Raw genomic sequence first — 24,879 nt, 5'->3', positions numbered from 1 at the left:
AATAAGGTTACATTGTCCAAAGCAAAGCTGTTAGACAATGATACAATAAGACATGATTTTTCTATTTCCTCATTTATAATAAATCCTAATGCATGTATCTTCAAGCACCAAGAATCAACAAAGCAGTTACATCCTTAAAAAGACAATCCCAAACTCAGAACTCTGAGAAAAGAGGTATTTTGTTGAACCTAAGATGCTTACAGTAATCGAAGAGACTTTAATCCATCGAAGGTGCGAGGAGGAATACATCTCAGACGGTTGTAACTTAGAATTCTGAAAGCATACAGATGTCAATTTGTTTTATTCGGAAATCCAAGAATGGTCAAATACTTTAAAAATAAAGCAGTTAAGAAAAGGCTTATTAAAGCAGCTTATTAACTGACAGTGTTAACACACAATATGTTGTTATTTTTTGTGTGTTATCACCCTAACACAACATACTTATTTCCTAAATACAACCTAGAATGCTTCCCTCTGCCTACTCCTGCCCAACTTTGGTGCCTCAACCATCCCTTCCCTAAGGTGGATTTTCCCTATCTTAGGGATCTCCCCTAAGCCCCCCACAAACATAAATTACTCTTTGTTTTGTTTTTTTTATAGAACTCAATACTTTTTCTAACATCTACATTTGTTCATGTATTGTGGTTTTGTCTATTTCTCCCAATAGAAACATTCCTTGAGGGTACAGACTGTCTTGTTCAATAGCAGTGTCCAGCATCTAGAGATTGCCCTTTGTCCAATGAATTAATGAATACTCAGTACCACACTTTCACACTCACAAGGTGAGGAGCTGCGTCATGTTGCTGAAGCTCTGATTAGAAAGCGTGCTTATTCTGTTGTTACTTAAATCTCTAAAAGAGAAAAAGAAATGGAGTACACTGTTAACCACAGGAATGGAAATATTAGTGATTCTTAGAAGGAGAAGGGTCTTCTTATTCATAGTCACAGCAGTATTGTTAGCATTCAGCTGTTATCTGAAAACAACGAAACAGTGAATAACCCACTGTAGTAGACTGCAATGTTATTCATGATTACACCTCACCGTTTTGAAATTAGGAGTGATTTTATGTATATACATATATGCATTGCTTTAGCCAATGTAGTGTGCATGCAAGGGGTTGGTTCACTTCAGAGCAGCAGCTTCAGAGTACAGTTTATTGTCCCTTATCCCTCTGCCCCCATCTCCACAAGGCTTTTGATATTTTACAGAGAGCTTCCTTGGAGGTGACTTGCGATAGACACATTTTGCAGGTGGGAAATAAACCCTTATCCTCAAAAGTCCTATCAGATACACATACTTTACCCTCATTGATACATATGTTCACTGACACACAGCCTCAAATTTGATCACTGAAAGAACCCCTGATTAATGACATTCAAAATGCCATCAATAAAAACGTCGGTGCTCCTGCTCCTGGCTGAGTCATGGTCACATAGTAGGTCCTCAGTAAATATTTGTTTAATGAATGTTAAGTAAATGGGAGAGATGTTGAATTTTTATCAATGTTAAATGGCTATTTATATGGATAGTTTGTACGATGGGTCGTAATTTACATTCCATGAACTTGATCTTATTCTCATTATATATATAGTGCATATATATACACATACACTATATATGTAAAAAATACATTAAAATATATGTATACGATATATAATACTAATATATATTCACCATATATAACTACATGTATTCACTAATTTTTTTCTGAAGCAAAATGTAAAATATATGAATAAATGGAAGACTCAGAAAAGCTGAGGATAATCTATTCCTTTATTAAAATATCAAAATGTCAGTAAAATGGACCCATGAAATTGTGAAAATGTTAAGAATCTGAGAGGAGCTTTATACTCATATTTTTAGCTGCTGAAGAAGTATTCCTAAATTTTAAAAATAAAAGTATCTGTATTAGCAGAAGTAACTTGCCTAGAGTTGTATAATGAGTCACTAGTAAAACCATTTTTGGATCCACAAATCCTCATTTGTCATTTCGAACTGGCTTGAAAGTAATCACATGCTGTCCCACAAATGAGCCAATTCTGCTAAAGTGACCCTTTGGAAATTGCAGCAATTTAATGGTTTATTTAACAGAACAAAATGTATGTAATCAGCTCTTGCTGCTATCAAATAAATAACTAGAAGCAGAACAAGACATCTTAGAGGATATCTTTTCCCGTTATTTAATCATTTGTCATTTAAATAGTCCTATTTACTTTCTCTAGAGTGTTTGATTTACCCATACTTTCAAGGAATGTGATCAGCAGCAATTTTAACTAGCTTCAATGTACCTAGTTTACATTGGGGCATGTAACATCTTTTGCTACTTAGGTTTTTAGAATTCACTTAGAAATAAACCTCCTAATTCTAGGAATACTAGTAATCTGCTTCTTAAGCTAGTAATATTTACTCTAAAATCATATAGACTTAAACAAGTGATATGGTACTTTCGAAATTAATATCTACTATCTTTTTCCTGATTTTTTGTGTTCTGAAAAGTTTTCTCAATTACCAATAAGGCTACTCTAAAAGTATGGTATTATATGTAAAAGATTATATGAATTTTTAAGCATTGCGCATATAACCAGATCAAATGTTTGTATATTTAAATATCTTTTTGTATTCACAACTTAAGGGCGGTCAAAAGTTGTTTACGTTAATGAAAAAGAGATGCTATTTTAAGCTAAAAAATCAAAATTTTGAAATTTATACTCAAAATGTTAGTATCTTTGTCAAGTTTACCTAAATACTACATGAATATGTATGGATTTTATAAAATAAATTTTTATACTAGAAACCCATAACTTATTTAATAATGCTTTGTATAAGAAACAAATGTAATAAACTAAATTTACATTTTTGGGAAAGTCATTACCACTTACCATCTTTTGCTTAAAGTCAAGAATAAAGGCATCGTTTTCTATCTTTCCTTCGTTAGTTTGTCATAAAATAACCCATATTCACTATCAATAAAAGTATGCAGGTTTACACATTTTCATAATTCTCTGACTACTTAGACTTCATTGTATTTGTGTTTTTTTGAATACAGGAGGACATCTTGCCATGACACTCCATCGCCTCATTGATAGTCAATGAAGATGTAGCCAGTGGTCCAGAACCGCAATGAGCAAGGAGGGAAGCAACTAACTGTGAATGATTTATATTATCTGAAAGGTTCATTAAATCTTCCGTCCCTTGCCATCCCCATTTTCTGGAAATAGAGTAAGTCAAAGAAAAGTGCAATATGTTACTCACATAAGTGTTAAATGTTTGTAGTTGGAGAGTTCCTTGGGAACCAGTGTAAATTGGTTTCCATCCAGATACCTAAAAACAAGGGAACAATATTATCTTCTTGCAAAGTTAATAGTGGCCTTGCATAAAATAAGTAAACAGTACTTCACTCTTAACTGAGGCAAGGAACCCCTTAGCAATTTTTGTTTTAAGATGTTGTGTTCCAAGCATAGATTATTATTTAAGAGAAGTAAAGGAAAAAAAAAAAAAAAAGCAGAGTTGTCCATGAGTCCGGTTCTTTGTGATTTATCTAACAAGGCAAGCCTTTGTGGTTTATCTAACAAGGCAAGCCAAGCATTTAGCCATCTGTGTGCAAGCAAGGAGGTTCATTCAATTAACCAAATTTTTAGTCAGCCTTCAGTTTGCTTGTGTTTATGTGGACACAATACCACGAAATTCATTAACTACTAACAAAACCTTGCTGCTGTGGTCAAGACCACTCATCGCTGCCTTAATATGTGTCAATACACTTAGTGAATAACAATGGACACATTAAAGGCATATTTGGGGATTTGAACATACTAGGTTTAAGTTTAAAAATAGTTTTAACCAACACATATCTGCTATGATGATAACATTAGGAGATTTTATGGAATATAAATTGATCAAATGTATAAATATATATATATGTAACAGCAACAATCAAATAACCATATATAAGTAAACTTTCCCTTCTTTTTAGAATCAGAAGAATAATCAGAAAATAGGCTTTGGGCTAACTGGCAGGACACAAAGATAATTGAATGCTTGAAGTTATATCTATGATGTCACAATAAGGAAAATAAATTTCATCTCCTTCCAAGGCTGTTTTTCCTAGAACATAGATGGTGAAGGGTACAAATGTCTTTCAGAAACTGGGGCCATCTGACTATAGATGTGCACACAAACACTTCTGGGACATTGAACATGTGGCCCTTCCTACCCCAATGTTGTGGTGCATTTCAAGATTCCAGGTTGACATTGGTATTTTTTCTGGATATAGAAGTAGCTGAAAAGTTGCCTAAGATAATAATTTATTCCTAATATTTCAAAATAAAAACAATGATATAAAAGGCACCAGTTATCAGAAAATATATTTAATGTTTGATAAATAATTGGGTCTATGTTATGACTCATCATGTCTACCTAAATTTTCTGACTTGATATTTCTTCTTAGACCCCTCTCCATGTTTTTCTTTCCTCTACCTAAGTTTTTCTTGATACCACTAGAGGGAAGCATCACCCTATATAGTTCAGCACTCTCTCTTTATTCTGGAAAACAGAGGAAGGTCAAAAAGATTCACAATGTGCACTATGAATGCTTATATGTAAAATAATCTAAGGGGGGAAGTTATATGGAACTGATTAAAAATAATGGATACCATTTGCTCAAACTAGTCCACCAATAATACTAATTTTTGCCAAAGTCTTTAATTATTTAATGTAATACACATATGAAATTCTTCTACTACATGCATATATGTTACTGCTGAGAAGGATTCTGCTGACTCGGTAAGGTTACAAGAATAAGCTCTCTAGGGGGTAATTCTCAGCAAACTATCGCAAGAACAGAAAACCAAACATCGCATGTTCTCACTCATAGGTAGGAACTGAACAATGAGATCACTTGGACTCGGGAAGGTGAACATCACACACTGGGGCCTATCATGGGGAGGGGGGAGGGGGGGATTGCACTGGGAGTTATACCTGATGTAAATGACGAGTTGATGGGTGCTGACGAGTTGATGGGTGCAGCACACCAACATGGCACAAGTATACATATGTAACAAACCTGCACATTATGCACATGTACCCTAGAACTTAAAGTATAATAATAATAATAAAAAACTTGAATTCACAACAGATGAATTAATATTTTTCTCATCTCTATAACAAACTTTCTTTAGAAAAAAAGACTACCTTCTAATAATTTGTAGTAAAATAGATTGAAAATTCAACTTTTTGAATAGTTGAAGTAGCACGTAGATAGCACAGGGCATAAACCAAGCAGGATGTTGAATGGAACTTAGTAAGAAATGTTTAAAGATTTTTAATGGGAATAGAGTAGAGGGACCAATACATAGTACAGTTAAAACAGTAGAAGAAAGGATTTAGCATCAAAGGTGGTCTGAGTGTAAGTTCTTCATTGGTGTACTCCTAAAATTAATGCTTTGGACACAGAATATTCTTTTTTAAATTTTTTTTTATTTTTAATTATCCCTGCTTTATTTATTTATTTTTATTTTTATTTATTTTATTATATTTTAAGTTGTAGAGTAATGTGCACAATGTGCAGGTTTGCTGCATATGTATCCATGTGCATGTTGGTGTGCTGCACCCACTAACTTGTCATTTACATTAGGTATTTCTCCTAATGCTATCCCTCCCCCATTCCTCTACCCCATGACAGAGACCCCGGTGTGTTCCCCGCCCTGTGGACACAGAAGATTCCATAGGCATCTAGCCTTCCCACAGATCAGGGTTTCGGAAGATCCCTATGTGATCTTCTGAAATAAAAAACCATTAAGAATTAAATATTCAATTACACACATATACATAAAAAACAGTCCTTCCAGTTGATTAACCAATGTGATTGGTAGTGAGAGAGGACCTGAACACTTAACAGCCGTTCAAATCTGAGAGGCATGTTCTGTGCACATGCGCTAAGATTGTGCCTTTTTCCTCTAAGAGTTCCATTCAGGATCAAACTTAGGATTTAAGGAATTGCACGTGATTTGAAAATAAGATCCTTAAAAATTGAAATGACATGTTCTTGAACCTCATTACCTATGTTGCACACTGTGAAAAGTTTGTTAAACCTGCTCATTTGGAATACGTGTGTGCACCTGCACAAACAACTGATACACATCCGCATAAATTACATGTGGGTTTAAATCATTATTGATCCATGGTTCCATATACATAAAAAATAAACAGAGGCAAAGTGATTCAATTGTATTCAGATCAAGCAAATCCAGAATATGACATTGGTTTAGAGACAAAGGAATGGAATGAATGGGGCATGGAAGCATCATTATTCTGGCAGCATATTCTCTAATGAATTCCATTCTGCAAGTGTAGCATGAGGCAGCCAAAGGGAGTGTGGGCAGTGCAGAAGGTTGAGATGTGTATATATTGGCCATGTAATTTGTGGTTAAATATCAGTAATGAAAATGTCAAGAATAATTGGTCCCATACCCTTTAGGATCTAAAGGACTTTGATTCAAGCCACCAAAAGCAGCATCTCTTCTTAAGGGAAGAGATTATGCTAGTTTCTTCCACATACCAGATAATTATTTATCCCACGTGGTAAAACTTCCTCCTAGGGGTCACAGAGGTACAAAAAGAAGTTTCCCGTACAGAATATCCTAGACTGTAAATAAATTAAATACAAAGCATTTCCCAAAGTGCATTCCATGGGCCATTAGTCTTATAAGATGCTCCATGAGAAAAGGGGTATAGGAACAAATAAATGTGAAAGATACCTTATATTTTACCATTGTTTCTTGAAGAGTCATAGTACACCTTAGCATAATAAAGGCACTGAGAAATCTTATAGCATAAACACACACACACACACACACACACACACACACACACACACACACACAAAATTCCCAAGGGCCTCTAAAGTAGCTTTTGCATTGTTTACTGTTTTACAGGATAATAATTAACTGGCCTTAGAATACGATTTGCAAAGAAGATTGTAAAGATTTTTGTTTGGTCTCCATTCCTCTGGGTGTGTGAAACATTTATCATCAAGGAAAAAGAAAAGAAAAGAAAAGAAAGACAGGCTCTACTTACAACTCTGTGACATCTCTTGGAATACCTTTCGGCAAGACCTTCAAACCCTTGTTGCTACATCGGACAACTGTATCCAAGCAGGTACATTCAGTAGGACAGCGAGAAAGTGGGGAGCAACTATTGTCATCATTTCCTAAATTGCAGAGGAAATACAGGAAAACCCAGATTTGTGGTCTTGAAGGTGCTAGAAGGGATTTTATGCCTTTAAATTAACAAACACAAGAGTCTTAAGCTGTATAATCATTTATATATGGGACATTCAGTATTTAAAAATTGATACCATAAGCTCTATATAGCACTGTTTTCAGACCACCTGGGGAAGAATTCTGGAAAAGGGTTTACAATTTGTAAACTGTAATTACAATTACCAATACAATTGAAATAGTTATTTGTACAAATTATATTTTTAATTAGAATACGTAAATGTAAAGTGAATTACAGAGAAACTGCAAGGAAACAGATATGAAGAGACATAAAAGAGAATATATTAACTTAAAAGTTTAGGTCCCTCATTTATAAAGCTCAAATTAGCTCTCTGTTCATTGGCAACAATAATAGAACCTGCTCTATGTACCTGATAGGGCTATATGAGAATCAAACATGATGATATAGAAAGAGCATTGAAAAGTGACAACTAGTATTTTTGTCAGGTTTATTAAACTTCTGTTTTATAAGATAATTTCTTTTCTCCTTTGAAAATGTAGGTACTAAAAAACATGCCTAGGGTAATAAAGAAAAGTTAAAATGAAGCTATATAAATAAGACCAACCACAAATTGGAAACTAGAAAATCTAAAACATTCACAAATGCACATCAAGTAGACTCAAATATGGAAGGCAAGTCTGAGAAAGTAAGTGTCCCGGTACTAAAACAAAACCCAAACAACAAAGCAAAAAATACACGAGCATTATTTGCCAAGCTGAACTATGCTGCAGATTTGTGCAAAGCTGTATCCGAACAGGCATGCGAATGCCTGACAACCAAAGAGTTGACAAGGATTTCTTACCGTCATCACAAGTGAAGTCCTGAATGGCCACATCCTGGATGGGTATTTCTTTTAGGAAGTACGGTTTTTGACATCGAGGATTTCCCGTGACAATTCTCTTCTTCCTGAGCCACTCTCCCAACCAAGCCAGGTAGCAGTTACAGTTAAAAGGATTGGCCAAGAGGTTTCTAAGAGCCACAGGCAAACAATGCATGGTTTAGTTTGGGGTTTCATCTTCTTAATTCTCAAAACCCCAGCTACCCTCGTCCACCTTTTTTTCACCAGTAACGATTCCTTCTTCTTTGTATTCCCAGACCCCCATTCATACTCAGAATCACATGCAGTATATGAGATGCATTTTTTTTGCTAAAATATTTATGCTTGGAACTTAAACAGTAACAACACTTTTTCATAAGGTAATTCTTCACATGATTTCATGCAAAAAATAAGGTAAGGCAGAATTTGGGGCTTACACAGTGGATCCTGATAGATATTTCATTTAGAAATAATTTAAACTTGTCAGAAATCTGACTTGCTGTCAAACTTCGCACTGATAATGCAGTAATTTAATATAAAGATGAAGGCTGATTACCTTATATTATTGAGTTTAACCTGACAACAGCTAATTCATTAATTTGTCATCTCAAGATTTCCATCTCTTATTTGCTCTAGAGAATAGGTTTCCCATCTAAACTGACAGCTGAGTTGATTAAATGCCAGTTATAAAAATGAATTTGCTTCTACAAATCTCAATACTTTTGGCATCTCACCACTTCAGCATAAACCTATTGACAATCTCATTATTTATAAACATGCCATCTTTAATATGCGCAAATTAGTCACTTGATGTAAAATGTCACATTTTATGCAAAAAGAGGATGAAATACTTTACTGACGGATGGATGCTTCTCTCAAATTATTTCTTCACTGACTTGAGCTATGAACTTTTTTTCTCTATCTTAATTCCCCTCCTTATAAGTTAGATTAGTATATTTGCATGCCACCATTACTGGGAAATCTTATCAGTTAGATAATTAATAATTTCAAATGCTGCTTTTTAGATACTGACATATGAGAGACCTGAAATACATTGTTTGGAGGTGTGTGGCTTTTTTTACTTTTACATTTTATTTATTTATTTATTTTAAATTTCTTGAATTCTGTCTATAGGCCTACAAATACTCTTTATTTTTAAGCTGTCTACATAAAATAATCTCTTGGATCAGCTCAACCTATTTCTTCAATATTTTGCTAATATCATAGTAGATGCCCTCTAGTAAACAGCTTTTATTTTTGATCTGGTCATCCTAATATATCTCCTGTTATTTCGAATGATTCTGTTTTTTTTCTTTCCTTGAGATGGAGTCTCGCTCTGTCACACAGGCTGGAGCGCAGTGACGTGATCCTGGATCAATGCCACCTCTGCCTCCCCGGTTCAAGCAATTCTCCTGCCTCAACCTCCCGAGTAGCTGGGACTACAGGCACGTGTCACCACGCCCAGCTAATTTTTTTGTATTTTTAGTAAAGACAGGGATTCGCTATGTTGGCCAGGCTGGTCTCGAACTCCTGACCTCAAGTAATCTGCCCGCCTCAGCCTCCCAAAATGCTGGAATTACAGACATGAGCCACCGTGCCTGGCTGATCCTTTCGAGCAAGTTTGTTGGCAATAACCCTATCCATTCTCCTTTTATGATACTTATACTGAAAATACTCCAGTGTGAGAACACTGGCAAAAATTTGTAACATTTCTTTTATATGCAGCACTATCAAGTTATAATAATTCTAAAATTTAGAATTAAGCTACATCATTGATAACATCACTAGGAAAAATAATTCACTGAACAATACTATAATTTTTTGTTAAAATTTAATGTAAGATAGTAGGTAATATTTTTTAAAAAATTTAAATAAATTTGACATGAACAAGTTTGCACTTTTTTAAGTCCTAAACCGTTGATCACATTTTAATGAAATGCTTAATAATACATTAAATACATTAACAAATATAATAAATGGCTCAAGTAATACATAAAGGCTATTTTTCATACTTACAGAGTAGATAAAGAATGGAGAGTATCAAATGCCCCTGGTGCAACTGTAGTAATTTGATTATCATACAAAGAAAGCAAACGCACAGAACTGAGTCCTATGAAACTGTCATTCCCCACACAGGTTATTCGATTGCTTCTCAACATCCTGAGGGGAAAAAAGGGACATTGTTATGGAGACAAAGCGTCAGGCAATCAATTTTGCCTATCTGAGGATCAAAATGATCCTTGCAAATATGTAGCATTCATTACTACTTTTAAAAAATGTTCTCTTGCTATTAGATATTGCTATGAATATATACTGGGAATATCTTGCAAGAATAAAGTGCTTTGAGTTGTCAATGATTAATCTCAGTTACAAAAGGCACGGTGAGTCTAGGCATGGATTTACAATCCCACGATGAGGGCAGAATGTTTTCCTTTGATGCTACAATTATGTTTGCATGACTGCATAATGTCCTAATTCACCTACAGCTCTCTGAGTCCTTGGAGCCCTGTGATTTGTGTATTCAGGGTAGTATTACATTTGAGGTTGAACAGAAGGGAGGTGGAAAAGAATCAATAGCCATTGCAGATGAAGAACTGAGGGCATCTCAGGGACTTACATACTGAGTCAATGCCAAACATGGGCTGGGGGAGCCAAAATGGATAGAATATCTACAAAGACTACACGAATAATTTTATTTATGAAAATTAGCTCATTGTTTTAAGTTGAGAACTTAAAAAGAGGCAACAGTAACAGATCCCATATCCACAATAAAGTTTAAAAAGGTTTACCATGAAAAAATACTTTTTTTTTAAAGTCACTGTATTAATAGGGTTAACACTATTGTCATTTCCTAGTTACTGCTAAAGTTTTGGCTTGATTATCAATTATTTGCTAATTATTTATTTGTCTGGCTTAAAAACTGAACAAAAAGCTCAAAGTCCCATGTGAAAATAGTTATGAGTATATGAATAGTTGCCATAAATCATATTCAGAATTCCTGAAAAATTAAATTATTCCTTAACTTTTCTAAACATAAGTTGGCTACTAAAAAAATTGAAGAATGTAAATGGGAGAGGTAAAAATAAAGAAACAAAGTGTCACTTTAAAATTCTAGATTGTCCCATAATGAATAAGAAATGTAAACGTTTGCATTCTGCCAAGTCACAGATAAGAAGAAAAGATGATGCTCTCCTTATGAAGGCATCGTTTTATTTTAGAAAACAAATGCACAACAGAAAAGCATTCCTATCAGCGCTTTCCTTTGCCATAAATGATGACGAGAACTGGGTCTTAATCTTGCTGGAGTCACATGTCCCTGGGGGAAGTTGAAGAAAATTTTGAGGGCCAGGTGCGGTGGCTCCTGCCTGTAATCCCAGCACTTTGGGAGGCTGAGGTGGGCGGATCACAAGGTCAGGAGATTGAGGCCATCCTGGCTAACACAGTGAAACCTCCTCTCTACTAAAAATCCAAAAAATTAGCCTGGTGTGGTGGCGGGTGCCTGTAGTCCCAGCTACTCGGGAGGCTGAGGCAGGAGAATGGTGTGAACCCAGGAGGCAGAGCTTGCGGTGAGCCAAGACCGTACCACAGCACTCAAGCCTGGGTGACAGAGTGAGCCTCCATCTCAATAAAATAAAATAAAATTAAAAAAAGAGAAAAGTTGGAACTCTGTTGCTAGAAAAATCCATAAGCACACATATGCACACATTTCACCTGTAATGTCAAGGAATTCAATGATTGGCTGAAATATGTATGTGAACTAATAAGTGGCCTATTAGGGTTAAGAAGCCTAGGGGAATGGAAATGTGCTCTCAAAATCTTCATAGCTCCAAGACAAAAGATACCAAGAATAGGTATGTTCAGATAAAACTATTCTAGGATTTTGACTACCCTGAGTTTAGTTCTAAACTGCTCTATGATGCTTGTTGGAACATAACCAGATTAAGGAGAGAGTCAGTTAATATCTCTCTCAGGTGCTAAAACGTAAGCACTTCAAAAACATCCATAGAAATATAATGAAGGGAGAAAGTGGAATTTAGATAACTTTTCACAGGGAGAGTCCTGTGAATGAACAACAAAACAATAAGAAATACTTTGAAAAGTTCCTTGAGGTGGTGTTACAGATAGAACTGTATCCCCCTCAGATTTGTATTTTGAAGCCCTAAGCCCCAAATGTGACTGTACAGTCATGCACCACATTACAATATTTTGGTCAAGCAGAGCTATACAAAAGTTGTCCAATAAGATTGCAAGGGAGCTGAAAATGTCCTATTGCCTCGAGATGTCATGACCATCATAAATGCCATAGCCCAATACATTACTCATATGTTCGTGGTGATACTGGTGTAAATAAACCTACTGTGTTGCCAGTTGTATAAAATTATAGCACAACACTTACATACAGTACATAATACTCCATAATGACAATAAGCAACTATATTATTGGTTTATGTATATACTATACTATTAATTGTGATTTTAGAGTGTACTTCTACTTATTAACAAAAAGTTAACTATAAAACAGCCTCAGGCAGGTCCTTCTGTAGAAGGCATTGTTATCCTAGGAGATGACATGTTATCCTTGCATGTTATTGCCCCTGAAGACCTTCCAGTGCGACAAGGTGTGGAGGGAGAGGACAGTAATATTGATATATTGATAATCCTGACCCTGGGCAGGCCTAGGCTAATGTATGTGTTTCTTAGTTTTTAACAAAGTTTAAAATGTTTAACAAAGTTTAAAAATGCAAAAGTAAGTAAATGAATCAATTTAAAAAATAGAATAGAGAATAAAAAATTCTTATGTAAGAATTTAAAAATTTGTACAGCTGAACAATGTTTGTGTTTCAGCTAAGTGTTATTACAAAAGAGTAAAAAAAGTTAAAATATCAAAAAGTTCATAAAGTAAAAAAGTTACAGTAATTTAACTTTATTACTGAAGAAATACATTAAAAAAATAAATTTAGTGAAGCCTAAGTGTACAGTTGTACAGTGTTTTGTGACAGAGTTTCTCTTGACACCCAGGCTGGAGTGCAGTGGTGCGATCTCTACTCACTGCAACCTCCACCTCCTGGGTTCAAGCAATTCTTCTGTCTCAGCCTCCCAAGTAGCTGGGATTACAGGTGCCCGCCACCATGCCCGGCTAATTTTTGTATTTTTTAGTAAAGATGGGGTTTCACCATGTTGGTCAGGCTGGTTCTGAACTCCTGACCTCAGGTAATCCACCCACCTCGGCCTCCCAAAGTGCTGGGATTACAGGTGTGAGCCACCACTCCAGGCCGTGTACAGTGTTTATAAAGCCTATGTTAGTGTACAGTAATGTCCTACGCCCTCACGGTCACTCACCACTCACTCACTCACCCAGAGAAACTTCCAGTTCTGCAAGCACCATTCTTGTTAAGTGCCCTATACAGGTGTAGTATTTTAAATATTTTGCACCATATTTTTTACTGTACTTTTCTGTTTAGGTATGTTTAGATACACAAATACTTTCCATTGTGTTAGTAACAATTGCCTGCAGTATTCAGTAGAGTAACATGCTGAGCAGGTTTGCAGCCCAGGTGCAATAGGCTGTGCCATATAGCCTAGGTGTGTGGTAGGCCATACCATCTAGGTTTGTGTAAGTCCACTCTAGGATGTTCGCACAACGGCAACATTGCCTAATGACACATTTATCAGAACATATGTATGACTATATTTGGAAAGAGAGACTTTAGGGAGGTGATTAAGGCTGAGTGAGATTATAAGAGTGGGGTCCCATACTGATGGACTGCCATCCTTACAAGAAGAAAATGATGATACCAGGCAGCTCACTATCTCTTCCTATGAGCAGACAGAAGAAAACTCATTTGAAGAAACAGTGAGAAGGTGACCGTCTACAAGCCCAGAAGTGAGGCCTCATCAGAAACTCACCCTGTCAGCACCTCCATCTTGAACTTCTAGCCTCCAGAATGATGAGAAAATCAATTTCTGTTGTGTAAGCTACTCAGTCTGTGGAAGCTCATTATGGCAGCCTGAACAGATGTGTACAGGTGTAGTTAGAGCCTACTGCCTTCCTCCCACTCCAAGGTACTTCTCTGCCAGGAGAAGGTTCCAGTATCAAGAAACAGTCCTTTAACTGCTGTTTGAAAAGGGAGCCTTCTGCTTGTTGCAATATTTGTATTTTACCTGAGACAACTCCGGAAAAGGTTAGATGCAGCCACCTGTGGTCTCTTTTCTATCCTCTTCCTACACATTCCTCAGTATCTCTCTCTCTCTCTTTTTTTTTTTTTTTAGACAGAATCTCATTATGTCACCCAGGCTGGAGTGCAGTGGCATAATCTCGGCTCACTGCAACCTCCACCTCCCGGGTTCAAGTGATTCTTCTGCCTCAGCCTCCCGAGTAGCTGGGACTACAGGCATGCGCCACCACACCTGGCTAATTTTCATATTTTTAGTAAAGACCGGCTCTCATCATATTGGCCAGGCTGGTTTCGAACTCCTGACCTCGTGATCTGCCCACCTCGGCCTCCCAAAGTGCTGGGATTACAGGCATGAGCCACTGCACCCAGTCCTCAGTATCTCTTTCATCACAAGGCTGAGTGAACGTTTGCCTATCATTTTGAAAGGGCACCAAGTTAGCCCTTGGGACGGGTCAGCAGGTCCCAGACTGGTCCTGCTGGGTGGTCAGGTTTCAGGCTATCCCAGCAAAACTCAAGGAACGCACTTCTGCTCTTAGGTGCAGGGAGGGCTTTGGGGGTGGGATTTGAATTTGGGATTCTATAGACACATCTCACTGGCTGTGGGAATGCCCTTCTCCCTCTGTATCTGACAAAGAGCAGACAATGGACTCAGCCATCAGCACACTGGTCGTACATGGCTCTCATAGGCTGCGCGGGACAGGGTCGTGGGTTTGGGCGAGACAGACTCCCCACTACAGTCAACAAGGACTGCTTCCTGGTTACGAATATTTTCCTTTCTGCCTTCTAAAGCTTTCAGAGTTTGGTTTGTCTCTCTTCCAATTTTCAGGCTATCACTTTTGTCAAACATAATTATATACTTTATAGACACAATATATATGTGTGTATATGTGTGTGTGTATGCAGCGTGAAAAATTCAAGTAATACAAAATTGTTGTAAGCACTTTTGATTGAAATATCTCAATCTAATTCCCATATTTCTTGGACAACCCTTTGGAAACATATATAATTTTTCCCCTAAACCCCCTACCCCTGAGCAAGTAGACATAACTCTTAGCATGTTTTCTTTGAAAAAATAGTGAAAGATGTATCACCAGCCTGTCTTTCTTTTACACTGACCTTGCAGGGGCAAAAAAACAAAAACAAAACAGTAGTCTCCAGATAAGCTGTTAGAATTATTCTACTGCAGAGATTCAAGGAGATTCTAAAGCTTACAGTAATCGGGCCAAGAGGAAGGAGAGTATAGAGAGGTGTTTGACAACAAGGAAATAAAATGACCATTTTGAGGCAGGACAAGGTGGTCAGATCCATATAAGCACTGGAGCAAGGATGATCTATTTTGTAGAGGAGACAGCAGCCATGAGGAATGCCCCTGATCATCTGCTATCAACACATTGACGGCAGGAATATTGGGGTAAGGGACCATTTGTATTCTCAATACGTGTGTGTGTGTGTGTGTGTGTGTGTGTGTGTAACACACATCAAAGGCAGGGATATTGGGGTAAGGCACCACTTGTATTCACATTACGCGTGTGTGTGTGTGTGTGTGACACACATCAAAGGCAGGGATATTGGGGTAAGGGACCGTTTGCATTCACAATGTGTGTGTGTGTGTGTAACACACATCAAAGGCAGGGATATTGGGGTAAGGGACCACTTGTATTCACATTACGTGTGTGTGTGTGTGTGTGACACACATCAAAGGCAGGGATATTGGGGTAAGGGACCATTTGCATTCACAATACGTGAGTGTGTGTGTGTAACACACATCGAAGGTAGGAATATTGGGGTAAGGGACTATTTGCATTCACAATATGTGTTTGTGTGTGTGTGTGTGTGTGTGTGTGTGTGTGCGTGTGTGCGCGCGTGTGTGTGTGTGCGTGTGTGTGTGTGTGTGTGTGTGCGCGTGAGTGTGCGCGCAACAGAGAGAATGTGAAAGAGATAGAGGGAGTGGGGTGGGTAAAAGTAGGAGGTGTTTCTCTCTCCCAGGATTATAATGAACAATGAGCTGCGATCCTTTGGTAGAAGAACTGCAATGCAACTACAAATACTTACAAAGTTTTGAGGCTTTCCAATCCCTTGAACATCTTATGCTGCACATTTTCCAAACGATTACTTGTGAGAAGTATTTCATTTACACCAGATGCTCCTTCAAATGCTCCCTCCTCAATATCAGTGATCTTATTGTTGCTAAAGTTTCTAAATAAAAATTGTGGGAACAAAGATTTTAAACAATTTCTAATAAGGAGGGAATTGAAACATAGTTGATCATTTTCTTCTAATGATCCAAGTCTTCCAACTTTTCACTGCCCAGCACTGCCAGGGCTCTGAAAAGATTCCACTTCCCTACACCATCAAGACAAAGGGACAATAATAATAAGAGGGACTGTCTATGGTAAAATATGCCAGCGTGACTCATGTCAAACTCTCCAAAGGTCCCCAGGAGTATAAAATTCTTGAGGTCAGGTACTGGGTTACACAAACCTTTATGCCATCTATAAAATCCAACAAGAAACTTTTCAAAAAAATATCCCTGATTAAAATTGTCAAATGAATTAATGACTAAAAGAAGACAACTGGGTAGAGATAGAAGGGGTAAAATTTGTTAGTGTTTTATATATAGCATCAGAAATGTATTTGAATATGGGTTTATTCCCAGAAGAACTTCTCATGTAATAATGTGTTGAAACAACCAAATTAATTGTCAGTATTATGTATGATACTAACTACTACAATGCTTGCCAGAAGGCAAGAGTATCTAGTTGAGGTTAACTTTCTATAGGCTTTTTCTTTTTCTTTCTCACTGATCGATCACTCCAAGACCAGGAGTGTCCCCCAAACAAGGATCATTTTTATGCATATTTTAATTTCTCTGAGAGAATTGTACACAGTAGCTTCTTAATAAATATTTGTTTCATGGAAAATCATCTTATAGCTAAAAAGAAAGTGCATTTCATAACAGTGAAAAAGGAGGGCAATGAAGATATGAGAAACCATTTGCGAGGTAGCCTAATATGGATGCCAACTGTACAAGTAGTCTGTTCTGTAACTTACAGTCTATGTGACTATGGGCCAGTTACATATGTGGACACACAGCTAAAGTGAGTCAATGCTTCTTTCCTCCTGCTGATGTTTCTGTATGTGTGAGGGTGCTCCACTGGTCCCATGCTATTGACGTATGTCCTGTCTCTCCCTCACACCTCCCCAGGGGCATGGAGTAACCTACTGAGAGCTGCTGAAACTGCTGAGCTTATGAACTTATTTTAAAATATGAGTTGTGGACATGTAGTAACACAGATGAGCTATTGAGCCAGTTTACCAATCATTAATTTTGAATATCTTCTAATGAAAGTTTAATGAAGCAAAAAAGTCCAATAGTTGACATGAAAAAGAAATAACAGCATGGTTTGGGGAATAGTAAAGGAAGTTACAAAACCTTACTGAACCTATTTTAATGTGCTTAGATTGCTGGATTCCTGCTGTGGCCACATAACAGACCAGCTGTCTGAGTTAAAGTCAGATGCTTAGGCTCTGCCATAGAAAATGTGATTGACACTGTTGACACACAGAAAAGTTCTTGCAGAGATTACCCTGAATTCATGTCACAGGTCGCCATCATAGGGAAATTTCCCAGGATTTTTAATATTTTCTAATTTTCTAAGAAACTTAAGAAAATGAACACAACAAAATGCTACGGAAATTTAAAAAAAAAAAAAGCTAACAAGTGACTTACATTTTACGTAATTGAGGAAGTTTCTTAAAGATTCCTGTGGCTTCCAACACGGTAAATTCATTATTATTGAGACGCCTGAAGAAAAAGGAAGGAATAGAGAAGTTTTATTACTAATAGTTAGGAAAGCATTAAATTTGATTTCTCAAAATGAATTCTAACATTATTGAATGACACCAGGAAAATAAAAGGAAATATATATATCACAGAAGATTTGTGGAACATACTGATGTTTTTTCTCATTTTATTCAAATTTTAATCAAAATAAAATGTTAGGAAGTTTTTTTTTTACACAGTAAAACAAGAAAAAATCAAAGATCAAAACCAGCTCTCAGCAATCTCTAGAACAAATTTTCTCCAATTTTTTCCACTATCGTCCCCACTAAAAAGGATTTTTAGACTGTTTTTTCCCTAATTGTTTTCTTCACAATTGGAACAAAAATTACAGCTTTATTAGAATGCGTGTGCCCTTTTAAAGTGTACAATTCAGTGGTTTTTAGTATATTCACAAAATTGTGCAACCATCTTTGCTATCTAATTCCAGAACATCTTCATTACCCCCAGAAAGAAACCCCATACTTCTTACCAGTCACTCTCGGTGGCTATTCCCCTACAGCCCTTGGCAACCACCAGGTTACTTTTTGTTTTTATTAATTTTCCTATTCTGGGCATTTTGTATAAATGGAATCATGTAAGATGTAGCCTTTTCTGTCTGGCTTCTTTTGCTTTATATAATGTCTTGTTCCTGTTGTAGCATATGGCAGTGCTTCATTATTTTTTAAGACTCAGTGATATTTCATTACACAGGCATGACACATTTGTTTATCCATTTATCAGTTAGGAGGCATTTGTGTTGCCTCCATTCTTTGACAGCTATAGATAATGCTGCTATGAACGTGGTGTGCATGTTTCTGCCTGGATATATGTTGTCATTTTTTCGACATATACATAGGAGTGGCATTGCTGGATCACATGGTAAATCTGTGATTAACTCTTTGAGAAATAGCAAAAAAGATTTCCATAGAAGCTTTACATTCAGACCAGCGATGTATAAAGGTTTCAATTTCTTCTACTATGTTGCTCTCCCTTTTTTTTTTTTTAGCCATTCCAGTGGGTCTAAAATGGTATCTCATTGTGGTTTTGATTGGAATTTCCCTAATAACTAATGATATTGAGCAGTTTTTCATGTGTTTATTGGACATGTGTTTATATGTTCTTTGGAGAAAGGTCGATGTGAATAATTTAACCACTCATTAGCTGAGTAAAATACCTTTTAATCTAAATTATAAGAGCTCTTCATACATTGTGAATGTGTCTTATTAGATACATGATTTGCAAATACTTTCTTCTCAGTACTGATTTTATTGTATAATTTAAAAAATTACAAATCTCTTACATTACACACATTTGCTGAAGTCTAAATTGGAGGCTAGTTTCCACTATAATTCTTCCATGACAAACAAACTTATTTAAAGTGCTAGGCCAGGGGCAGTGTCTCATGCCTATAACCCTCTTTGGGAGGCAGAGGCAAGAGGATTGCTTGTGCTCAGAAGTTCAAGACCAGCCTGGGCAATAGGGCAACATCCCATCTCTACAAAAAATACAAAAATCAGCTGGGTGTGGTGGTGCATGCCTGAGGTCCCAGCTTCTTGGGGGGATGGGGAAGGGGGACTGAGGTAGGAGGATCCCTTGCACCCAGGAGGCCAAGGCTACAGGGAGCTGTGATGGTGACACTGCACTCCTGCCTGGGCAAGAGACTGAGACCCTCTCTCAAAAAAAAAAAAAAAAAAAAGTGCTATTGTGCTGGAAGATATCACTTGTTTGTAGTATTATAGGTAATAAGCATAAATCCCTATATAACTGTAAAAAATAAAGTTCAGGGCCTTGGTTGCATGGTCTCAATGCATTTCTAAAATTCCTGGAGCTGTGAAATAGCTTCATTAACTAACAGGACTACAAAAAAAAATCACTATAACTACAAGATAGTTGGTTTCTGTCAAGTCTTTGAAAGGCATTACTTTATTTTTAGCTATTCAAATTGCTAAAAATTAATTAAGTACTGGCATGAGTACAGGCACAGTGGGAGATAAACAATAACACACAATCCCTGTCATCAAGGAGCTATAATCTAGTTAAAGACAGAAGGATTATATACAAACAAATAGACAACGAACTTTGCAAAGCAGTAAATGACAAATACCAGATGTTGCTATCCACAAACATGGCTAAGATGTTGAGAGAATGATGAAGTTTCGTTAGTTTTTTTCTTGAATTGTTAGAACACTAACGTTAGAGGTCGTCTTTTTATAAATAAAGTCAGTAAAGGCAAACCATGCATGCGCGTAGAATCTGTGAGTGCTCCAACCAACATTCTAGTACTTAGTATGTGCAAGAACCTGTGTTAAGGCTGTTAAGTGTAAATGCCATCATATTCTGCCTTTTCAGCTTTTCTTGCGTTGTTCAGAAAAAGCTATCCTTTCTACTTTAATACCTGATGATCACTGAATCCTTCCACCCGTAAGTCAATGAAGTAGTAAATTAGGTAAGATGGACTCCTTGAATCTATCGCTTACAGAAATTGAAAATTGAGGCTCTCAAACTACTTTATTTAGTTGCTATAAGGATTAAATACGTTAAAAAAACTTAGTACATAGAAAATAGTTTGGGAATAAATAATACCCAATAAATAAGCATCAAATAAACACCACTGTTATTAGTAAGAAGTGCTTACTGCATTTTGAGAGATAAATTAGTTCTGTACTTAATCGTATGGTTGGCTAGAAAGATGAACGAAGGTAGCCTCTAATATATTCTTGTACTAAGAAGAGTTATGCCAATGTAATGCCTATTAATTAAAATTAACACAATTATTAATAATAAAAATGGCAAGACAAACATTCCTATGCTTTAATGCTTTCATTCCCTCCTTCCCAACCAGAATTTTGTTGGCGGATGAACTTACAACTCTGCAGTGTACTGGGGAATGTGCTCTGGGATTTTGTTGAGTTTTTGATTAGAGCAATCTACTGTGGTTCCTTCACAGCGACACTTTTCAGGGCAAGCCAAATCCGCAAAACAGTCTCCACTTAATTTTGATCGATAATCTTCTGTACCTATTGAGAATTCAAACCAAGAAAAAGATACTGAGTCTAAAGGTTAGAATATTTATTAGTTTGTAGGAAGAAAAAAGTAAGATAACTATAGATTATGTAGTAGGGAGACAACTTGGGGTATTTTGGTCAATGGATGTCAGGAGAAAGGTTAAAAGAAAGGCTTGGAATTTTCTGGAAAAAAGAGTGACCAGATTCACATGACAGGAAAACATTAATAAAGTTGAGCTTTTCACAGCTGTACTTTCTGCTGATCCAATTCTGAGCCATTCTAGCCTATTTCACAGCTAGTCACACAATGGATATTCATTATTAAAAAGTTTATTTTTTTTCTCTGAGTCAAGAATTGAAAATATATCCAGTAATAAACATGATCCTATATATCATTGTAAATTAGGGCTTTCAAGGCAAATAGATATACTCAGGCTTTTAAATTTTCTATTGACTTTTTACTATTCTCTCCCTCTCACATAATCTCAGAGATGCCTAAAAAGCCCTCTTTTTTTTCATTTTGATTTTGTAGAAAGAGACAGGTAAATCCTGATTTAAGCCTCAGCAGCTTGCCATGCTGTAGAAAGCTGCGTGACGTTCCATGGTGCTTGACGGAACCATGTTTTACTCATACCTCGCAACCACATGGTTAGATCAAGCACAACAGAAAATCTCGCTACATTGTCACTACACCAACCACTAGGCCAAAGGTAAGACCAAGAGGAAAATGGAGGGAAGGAAGAGAAAAGCTACAGGTGTTCTGGAAATGTAATACTGTTTACATGACATGCATTCTTCCCGCAGAATGTTTATGACCATAGTAAGAGTATTACTACCGAAGATTTCCTGGAAACACAAAGAAGGGGCTATACGGAAAAGGTGCCTCCACCGTTCCTCAGAACTGCAGAATGGAAACAACAGCTTTCAGGAACAACATCCAGGAAGAAGTTGAAGGTGAGCTATAAGGACAACAGAGAAGCTCAAAGGATCTGCGGTTTCTTCTTGAAAAAAAAGGTGCCAAAGACCAAGACTAGAAGAAGGTACATCAGGATTGAAAAGGGAGGGTATTATGTTTCAGATCAGACACTTTTACTTACAGCCAAAATGGTGAATTCCTGCAAAAGTAAAGATCACCAAGAAGGAAAGAAACAGTAATCCCAATTAAGATTAATATACATATTTATAAAACTAAGCTCTCTTCCTTCTTTCTTTATTATGGTAATTATTGAAAAAATAGCATGATGTGATGGGAATTGTCATGCTTTGTAAAATTTTTTAAATAATACTTTGAAGCACGGTGGTCTCACAAGAAAACCAATGTAATAAAAGATGCATAGTGCAAATTAAGTTCTCGATTCCTTTAAAAGATGAACTCTCTGCAAGACAGATTTTCTTTTATCACTGTAATATGTAGAATGTCATATAAAATGGTAGTAGGGAGGTCCACACGTAAAAGTGAATGAAAAACTAATCATGGAGATCCTCAAGGACAATCATTAGAACATTTGGATTAATCCTTATGTTGTGATGTTTACTTTTTAATGAACTTTTCAACTTATAAATAATGTTTCTTAGTGGAAATGGAATCAGAATCTCATAAGAAGTTTGTGATGGTGAATATCACGGTTTCATTACATTTGGCAGTTAATGCCACAGTATTTATTGAGGATCTGGTGCCTTATGATTTAAGCTTCACTCCAAAATGAAGTAAGAGTGCACAAAGTCTAAATGACAGGTACACTGGGTATCTTGCAATTCAAATAATCTGCATTCAGTGGAACAGTAATAATGCTTATTTTATGGTGGCTTTTTAGGTGGACTCAAATTTTAATTAAAATTTTTGGAAAAAAGGGAAGGAGGCCCAAATGATCCTTTTGAGGCCTGGCTTCTGCAATTATTATGTTTAAATAATGTAAATTAAATTATCAAAACTTGAAAGTTAAGACATGATATTTGATATAAAAGATAATTTCCAAATCCTAATTTGGCTGCTGTCAGTAACAGGGAAGAACTGTATCAGAATACGTGAAAATAACCTCACTTTTGTTCTTTATTTAGTGAATTGGAAATATTAAACTCATCAATTATTAATTAAGTGTATTTAAATTAAATAGTTTAAATAATTTGGTACCTATTACTGCCATAATTTTAGGATTTAAATCATATTAATGTTCTATTCAATAGGTCATCTGGTACTTAGAATATGGCTTTTTTTGGTTAAATAATAGCTATCAGATTATTTTCCACTTAATTGGGTAAAGTAATTAATATTAAACATTATCAATGAAGGCCAATCAACTGTTCTTTTCAACATGTTACTTGTTATGCAGCCAGTATAATACATACAATGCTACTGATCTTTCAAGCTCAAAATAAGTCATATAACCAAATCTACTAAATCCATAAAATTATCCAAATTGTAATTCAATAATGGCAAGCAACAAATATCTCCTTAAAATAGAGACTAAACCCAGAGTTATTCTTTAGAAAATACGGAAAGGTAGACTAACACTGTACACTAACGCTGTAGAAATATCTTTTAATCTGTAGCTCTTAAAATATTTTATAGTTGAGAATATACCCAAGAGATGGTGAATGTGGCCAATGAATACTTAACATAATGGTTTAAAACAAACAAGTCAAGAGGCATTTTACACAATTGGCAGGCAAGGAAAAATAAGTAAAGAAACGTATTTTAAAGAGCTAGTTCTAGAATCATCAGTCTTGATAGTGTTAAGATTGAAGTGGTAAAACATTGCGATTACTTTTCTTAGACACATTCTATCCATCTGCCTAATTACTCAAGGCATTTTGAGACCATGAACTTCTGATGCTTTCACATCAGACATCAATGTTCTTTTTACAGACTTATATTGTAATTCCGGATATAGAAGAATGGAAAGTCATAAACAAATAAGAAACAACTGCATATAAATCAGCAGGAAGCTGCTGTTTTTCTACAAACAGTGAAGCAAAAGTAAAGCAATAAGAACAGTTTTTAAATATAAGAATCTATAAAAAAGTAAGTCTCATGGTGGAAAATGAAATTCTGTGTGTCTGTAACTGATTTCATGTAGAACGAGCTCTTTGACATCGGAAAGATCTCTGTCTTTAAAACCAGCTCAATTAGCTATATTTTAAAAACAGGTTGGAAGATCAGATATACAATGTATGGAGAGAAAATGATTTAAGTAGAAAGCCATAGCTTCAAACATTTTAGCTACTGTGAGAAATTTTAGATAATGCGCCAAAGTAAAAGAGAGAGAAGAAAAGGTGGAGTTTAATAATATAGATGTTTAACATCAGAAGCTCATGCAAAGGTCAGGTTTTCAGGAAACAGCTACAAGTGATATATGCATCAGTCAATCTATCTATAGAGTATCCACTGTACTTTCAGAAGCATGCATATCAGTTTTAGAAGCTATATTTTATAAGGTGAGGAAAGGGTGTCTGTAGTTAGTCCTACTACCGAGCAAAACCTACCTGGAATGAAATACTGTTCTTTAGCTAAATAAAAAAAGAGAAAAAAAAATAGAAGATGCACCTGAATGTCAGCAAGCAGAGATATGAGTTATATTAGATTAAGAATGGACTAAAGTTACTACAATTAAGTGAAAAATGTATATTCACAGCTGTGACTGACATATAATAATGTACAGTGAGTAGTAAATGCATCTATAATTATGGACAATAACCAGCTGGGTCCTTATATTAGCTTTTTAGTATGAAATTAACTGCCGAATGTGAAATACCCCTGGAATAGTTAGGTAGCATACTACCAA

General features: G+C 36.1%; 1 protein-coding gene across 2 annotated transcripts in view; it reads right to left on the bottom strand.

Moving 5' to 3' along the window:
* The window catches only part of SLIT2 (slit guidance ligand 2), a 370,550-nt gene that overhangs the window by 71,168 nt on the left and 274,503 nt on the right, over nt 1-24,879 (bottom strand). The window contains exons 15-24 of one of the 2 annotated variants that reach the window (XM_005554557.4): nt 24,581-24,604; nt 20,959-21,109; nt 18,000-18,074; nt 16,322-16,465; nt 10,110-10,253; nt 8,079-8,245; nt 7,073-7,205; nt 3,254-3,322; nt 780-851; nt 202-273 (exon numbers count right to left, since the gene is read on the bottom strand). In XM_005554557.4, the coding sequence (XP_005554614.3) occupies nt 202-273; nt 780-851; nt 3,254-3,322; nt 7,073-7,205; nt 8,079-8,245; nt 10,110-10,253; nt 16,322-16,465; nt 18,000-18,074; nt 20,959-21,109; nt 24,581-24,604 (1,051 nt within the window). The remainder of the gene's footprint in view (nt 1-201; nt 274-779; nt 852-3,253; nt 3,323-7,072; nt 7,206-8,078; nt 8,246-10,109; nt 10,254-16,321; nt 16,466-17,999; nt 18,075-20,958; nt 21,110-24,580; nt 24,605-24,879) is intronic. The other variant, XM_005554559.4, reaches the window with a different exon arrangement.

Source organism: Macaca fascicularis, chromosome 5 (genome assembly GCF_037993035.2).
Source record: "Macaca fascicularis isolate 582-1 chromosome 5, T2T-MFA8v1.1".
Taxonomy (NCBI): domain Eukaryota; kingdom Metazoa; phylum Chordata; class Mammalia; order Primates; family Cercopithecidae; genus Macaca; species Macaca fascicularis.
Note: the sequence above shows the minus strand (reverse complement) of the source record. Positions and strands in the feature narration are given on the sequence as shown.